The 6,952-nt window shown below is 43.1% G+C and overlaps 1 protein-coding gene across 1 annotated transcript; it reads right to left on the minus strand.

The window, feature by feature from the left end:
- Window positions 1-4,414: 4,414 nt before the first annotated feature.
- Window positions 4,415-5,404, minus strand: MAS1 (MAS1 proto-oncogene, G protein-coupled receptor). Its single transcript, XM_009948715.2, has one exon. The coding sequence runs from the start codon at window positions 5,402-5,404 to the stop codon at window positions 4,415-4,417; it is 990 nt and encodes a 329-aa protein (XP_009947017.1).
- Window positions 5,405-6,952: the final 1,548 nt, after the last annotated feature.

Consider the following 6,952-nt stretch of genomic DNA (forward strand, 5'->3'; position numbering starts at 1 on the left):
CTCATCTCAGTAACTCTTCTCTGAATTCAGAGTTTTGCACCTACAATACTTTTCTTTGAATGTGGATCCCGGTGCTTCAACTTTTAGGCTTGTAGGAGCCAACTGGAAAAGCAAAATAATTCTATGTGGACATCAGATAAGCACCCAGGCAACCAAATGGAAAGCAATCAGGCCTTCCTGTTGCATAGGTAGCTAGAAGTCCCGAGTTGTGGATTTTAATAAAGGATTCCTGCATGGAGTTAGGAAGAGAAGCAGCAAAGTACACACATGGCAAGCAGCATATTATGGCAGCTACGCACAAGCTCACACCAGTTTTCTGCTTTTTCTTGACCTAAGTACCATCTGAGAATACCCTCTGCTGACCAGTATCATCCCTGCAACATCAGCAGGCCATGAATGACACTGCTTGTACCAAAGGAGTAACTGAAAGTCACAGGCAGCAGCTGTCCTTTCTGCTGGAAGCCAGGCAGTACTGGGAAAGGAGAAGTGGGCACATAGCTAGGTTTCACCCTGATACCCTCTGGGGGTACCAAAGGAATGCACCCCACCACCAGGACTGGAGTACACAGTATAACAGGCTAAGGGCTGTGAATATTTGCAGGTTAAGAAAGCAGTGCAAGGAAAGGATTGCAGAATGTAGAGGATGAAAGTCAGCTAAGGATTCAAATGGTCTCTCTGGGCACTGTCTCATCAGGCATCCGTGATGTGGGGAGCTCAAGGAGTCATATGCGATCCCTTGTACTGAACCTCTGTTCACAAAATCCAGTGTGTGGATCACCCTCCCGCTGAGGCTGGCAGAGTGGCAGGACTTGGGAAGGAGCCTCCCCCAGGTGCCAAGCATCACAGGCTCGCAGAGGATGACATTACCTAGGACCTTGCTGGAGATCTATCTAGCATTTTTTGGAGGAACCTGCAATTGAACTGTCCCTCCTATCGTCCCCCCAGATAATGACCTGAGGCATTATAGCAGGAAATGCTGTGCACTCATAGATTGTTCCTATGCTAAGAAAGGGAGCAAAGGGAGGTTTTGTTCCCAGTACAATTGTGAAGTATTTCAGCTTCCCTTAGAGGATTTTGCAGGCTAAGCTCCAGGCTAGAAGTAAACTGGGCAGTATGTTCTTCCTCACTCCTCTGCCCTTGCTGTCACAAGGATAATTCAAAGTCTGTGAGTTATAGAGGAGAGCTGCTGCATAAACTCATCGCATCGTTTTGGACCTGAACCCATACAGCAACCTGCCCCGTGTCACCCTCTCCACTCAGGGGAGCCAAAAAAACAGCCAAAAAAACCTGTGCAGTGCCAAGGGAGGTGACTTCCCTGTCTGCATTTCTGACCGCACTTAGAGCCCGCAACATTCGTTAGTATCAAGTGGAACAGAAGTGTTCATAAAGTAAGCACTATACTGGGCATGTCTTCCCTGAATAATTCCTTGACTTGACTGCACAGCAAAATTGAGTCCTTATTGTCCTGGAGATAACCAAGAGATAGCTGTTGTTCTGAAGTGTCTATAGGGTAAATGTGAAGGCACAACACTGGAAACAAAATAATACAATCCTCATTTTATAGGCAGGAAAGGGAGGGACAGCAAAATTAGATGTCAAGACTGTATTAAAACAGAATCCACATCTCTAAACTCCATGGCTAGTACTTTACTCGCAAGACAATCTTTCCTGTTCTGCAGCACTGCAAACTGTTTATTAACACCACCTGATCTGCACAGGGCTGTTTCACCCTCTCCCAGATGCAAATAATTTTTAAAAAACAGCAAGCTGGTGGAGAATCACATTCTTGTTGTACAACAAATGAAGTGTCACATTTTCCCTGTTGTTTTTTTTTTTTTTGATTTGTGGAATAATGTGCTTATCAGTTCCCCTTGTACTGCAGCCTGTTTGCACAGAGAAGAGTCATCAAGTGCTGTGATAGAGAAGAAAGAACATCCCCAAGATATTTTTATCTGTGGATTGGGAAATACTAATTATTTTTCAACTGCTAGCTGTTCATTCTTACTGATCTTTCTAGATGTTCATCTCATGCTGAATGCTAATTTTATCTGCTCTGTGAACTGATCCATGGACAGTTGTCCAAATTCTGAAACATTTGAGGGCATGGCCAAACACAGGTGAAAAGAAGTAAGAAGCTAAAAGTCCTAAAGCACCTATTCAGCTCACGAGCATCCAAATTGCCCTGCTGCATGTTATTGTCTCTTCAGATCTACTGCCCTGGCTGCATGCGTAGTGATCCTTAACCCAAACATGTCATAATAATCTGGGTATGTTTAAGCACTGTAAATAATATGCCTTGTCTCACCTGAATTAGTTTGAGAAAACTGGGTTACATGCATGGTTACAGTGGAAGCATGTTTTGAACATGCTTCCTGCAACATTGCCCCTCTCTCTGGTTCTCCATGTGATTATTGTAAAGGGTCTTGAGTTAAGGGTAGGGAATGGCTTTAAGAGAAGAGTCTGGGGGTTTTTTCTCCGCTAGATCTACCCTGGCATCCAAGTTTATGGCATTTATCAGTGTTGACAAATTCCCCAACTGTCCCTCAGCCCCCAGCAGGTGCATGCACACACATGCCGCACGTATGTGAGCATTACACATGCTCATTCCCCTGACCCTCCCAGGGTGTCCACAGACCTTCTTGCCATGTCCTGCACTCACCATGGGCAATGGGGAGCCGCTCTGCCGATTGGTCATTCCAGCAGTACACTGGATCACTGTCCTAAGAGAGAATCAGACTGCACTCATCTACCACCTGAATCAATAGAGATGACTAGCCTGGGACTAGAGTTTCAAAGACAAAAACTGGGACAAGTTGAGGGGCTGTCATAAATAAAAGTTTTGATGGAGTGAGGGAATTAGGAAGATATATATTCCTTTTCCCGAGTCTTTTCTGCAATGTCACACTGCAACACTTTAATGTAAGGAGAAAGGGGCATAAGAGTAGAAGAAATATTTATCCTTCTGAGATCTCTTCTCTGTGTGAATTCCCATCCAATCCTCAGTCTTAACCTACCATCTTCCTTATTCCAGCACTGGCAGTCTTTCAACAAAGGAGGGGTAGGTTGTACTTTCCTTTCCCCAGTTAGCTATTAAGTGTGCCAGTGGAAACTTGGCGGGAAGCTGAAGATGCTGCTTCTGCTTGTGGCAGGAGGTCTCAGTTCCTCTGTGCGGGCCAGACGCAAATGCATCTCCCAGACGTCTCTTTGAAAGTGCCACAGCGCTCTGACTGCCCAGACCTCCCATATTCTGTGTCTGTGTGATAAACCTGACCTAGCCCCATCCCCTGCTTGCTGTTGTCTTCCTCTGCGCTCTGCAGCTTGGCTATAGTTGGGCAAATGGCCCTGGGAATTAAACTCCACAAAATACCAGCCCCCGGTACCCTGACAGAAGAAAGCAGGCAACTGGAACAGTGTGGCTGGGGTGTAGCCCCCGTTGCGCATTATGTGAGACACCTTTCTTTTTTGCTGTTTATCCAAAACTGATTGTTATGAAGCAAAGAGACCACACAGGGAATATATAGTCTGCAGAGAACAGCTAAATACTAAGTAAGTGGCTGGGACAGCAAGTGTGGGAATGACTTTCTCATAGACTCCTTGAATAACTAAACCTACAGGAACACTGACATTTTCGGGATAAGCCAGCCCCACCCTTCATAATTAGGGCAAAAGCCCTCTGTGAGTTGACAACATCCCTATGTTGCCAGCTACACCTGTATGTCAGGTACCAAATTATCCAAGGACCCAGAGAAATGTTGGTGGCACTGGAAATTATGCAACATGCACTTTGAAAACAGACCCTGAAGTAGCCCCTTAGCTACAGAGGAACTTGACCATTTAATATATACTTAAATGTCTTGCTAGACCAAAGCGACACTGTATGCTTTTGGGTATGTATGGGGACTTACTGTCATACGTGGATTTCTTCCTCTGTTTCCCCCAGGGAGCAGCTCTTTTGCGCACTTAAACAATCTGGAAACAGTTGAAACTAAATCCTAGTATATAACGTGAATCCTGCGTTTAGTGGGTTTGACTTTTAAAAATGCAAATACACACAGGCCCTGATGACTTCAATAGCATTTATGGGTGCTCAGTGCTTGTATAAATGTCACACTATTTATAACATATTTCTGTGTCCTTTTTTTATATTCTCTGTTGGCCTGTCTCTTTTCCACTGTGATACCTTTGACTGACATAGTCACATCAGGATGTAGCATGTGTTTGAATAATTAAGAAAATACAAATAAAAGTAATGTTTATTCTAGTCCACATTTTTCCATTGCTCAACCACCAAAGATAACAGTACCATTTCACCACTGCTTTTTAAATTCTATGGAAGAAAAATACTTTTAGTTTTGCGGTGGTTTATTAAACCTTCCAAGTCCAATTATTTGCCCCTAGAGCTTCCCCCTAAGCTTTAGAAAATTGTTTCAGCTATATCCAAACTCATGCCAACTTCCTGGCTTCTCGGACGCAACCCATCAGCGAGTGCTCTACTAAGAACCACTTTGAGGCTTTCCTTGAACCTCTTCTTCTTGCTGCTTCCTACGAAGAAGTAAACAAGGGGGTTGATGCTACTGTTAATGGTGGAGAGAACAACGGTGACATGGTTCTGCTGGCTGAGCAAAGACGACCAGTGGTGGTAATTCAGAAGATACAACAGCCTCATAGGCATGGCAAAGATGAGGAAAACAATGACTGTGGCCACAATGATGATGTAGAGCTTTGACGAATGAGGTCTCAGGGAATTACGGTGAATCCTGATAACCAGGATCAAGCTGGACAGAATCATTAGAGGAATGAAGATCATGAAAGTCAGGATCCACGTGAAGATGAGCAGTGCTTGACAGTGGTTGCCATCATCGAATTGTTCCTTCGTTGCATCATCTTTGCATGTTAAGTATTCGGCTACTGTCATCAGGAAAGACAGAGTCCACAGAATTGCACACACAATTGCTGATTGGTGCTGTGACCGGTGGCATCGGTACCAGATGGGGTAAACAATAGACAGACACCTCTCAATACTGATGGCTGTCAGGAGATAGAGACCAGTATTATATCCAAGAAGGAAGACAATAGATAGTGTGGTGGTTATATAATAGTGAAAACCGTATGCGAATCCAAAACCGGCAATGTACTCAATTGACAGAACAAATGTACAAAGCAGTAAGGAGATATCAGCAATGGACAGGTGTGTGATGTACGCAGTGAATGGGTTTCTTTTGATCTGGAAGCAGAGGCACCAGAGGACAATTCCATTTTCACAAAAACCCAGGAAGGAGATGATCATAATTACCCAAAGTGGGGTCAATATCTCCCAGACCCTTTCCTGTGTAGAAATGTTTCTGTGCATTGAGATGTTCTCTGTGCCTTCGCTGGGATGAAACGTTATGTTTGACTCATCCATGGGGAAAGCTCAAGTTTGGATAGCACAGCTCTTCCTTCTGTAAATATGTATAAAAATATACTGTGAGCATTGTGTGCTCCTCCCCTCCCCCTTTCTTTCTGTTTTGTGGACCCTCAATTTCTGCTCATATCTGAAAGCCTTAGCAAAAGGAAAACCAGCTTTGATGTACCAGCTAGCTGAAACCCAACTGGAACTACTCTTGGCAATGTTAAATATTGCTATGCCCATCGTGCTAGCAGAAATCCTGAGCTTTTTTCTCTATGGGGTTCAGCGTATGAATGCTAAACTACAGATAAAGAGCTATCAAAGATCTCTTGAACAAGCAATGTCTCCATCGCATTGAAAAGTTTAATGATATACTGGTCACAGACAGCATTGGTGGTTCTTGTTAGAGCCCTAGATTGTTCCCAGACAGGTCTATTCAGCTCCCGTTGTACCTTCTGACATTAATTTTAAGTTAAACGTATGTATTTCAAGTGAATTTGGCTCATAAGTCTTTTGGTTTTAAAAAAAAAAAAAAAGAAAGAAAGAAATTGATACCAACATCACTTTTCCAATAAAGGCTTTAAATAAGTAAAAATAGTATGTAGTTACTCAGCATTGTATTCCCTCCAAGTACAGAGGTGGAGGGAAGGCGAAATTGTTTTGAGACAGTAATTTTTTACCACTTTAAGTGTCATTTATCACAGCATAGCATAATTTAACCATGATTACACACTCTGAACACTTAACACAACTGAAAATATCCTTCAAACATTACAAATCCAACCCATCACAAGAAGTAGCTGTTCAGGTTCCCTGCCATTGTTACGATGGTTTTAACTGTTGTTTTGCTGAGTTATGGAACAAGTTCTCCTTTTTTATGTCTCCTTTTATCTCATAACAGAGAATTAGCTGATCTTCATAAAAATATTTCATGTTCCTTTCCCTGTTAACTTCCCGGATGCCCCTGTGATGATACAGAGTCACATTCAGGACACTTGCTGATTTACTGATGTTAACAGGGACTAATTGTTCGCAATAAGCTTGCCCAGCTGACTTGGTTCATCCGTATAAGCAGCCTTGTTCATTAACATGCCATAATGAAAATTCACACATATCCTCAAGCAGTTAAGAACGTCATATGCAAGGTAAAGAAGTTTTACTGGGGCAACTTTTGCAATGATTATTTTAACAGAGCCATTCATCCCAGTCATAGATTTTCTCATGGGCCCTGGGTTTCCTGGGTTCAAAACAGCTTCTTCAGACAGAATATCACAGTCTAGAAAAGATCGTTCAGTAAATGACCTGGGAAGCCTCAGGGCTTGCTGGTATTTAAAGCTGCATGAAAATGTTAGTGACGATCCCACCTGTCTGAGATGCAGTTGGAGGGAACAACTGACATATAGCTGAAAATGTGGTAGAGAAGTAAGTGTGAAGGCAACAAGTAAATGCAGTGACCAGAATGAGTGGCAAGCCTCCTAAAAGCAATGTTCTGCAAAAAATGCAAAGGAAGGGTGCTCAAACACTGTGCTACTGGAAGTGTAGTAAAGCTTCACAGGAGAAGAA

Source organism: Leptosomus discolor, chromosome 2 (assembly GCF_034619465.1).
Source record: "Leptosomus discolor isolate bLepDis1 chromosome 2, bLepDis1.hap2, whole genome shotgun sequence".
In the NCBI taxonomy this organism is placed as follows: domain Eukaryota; kingdom Metazoa; phylum Chordata; class Aves; order Leptosomiformes; family Leptosomidae; genus Leptosomus; species Leptosomus discolor.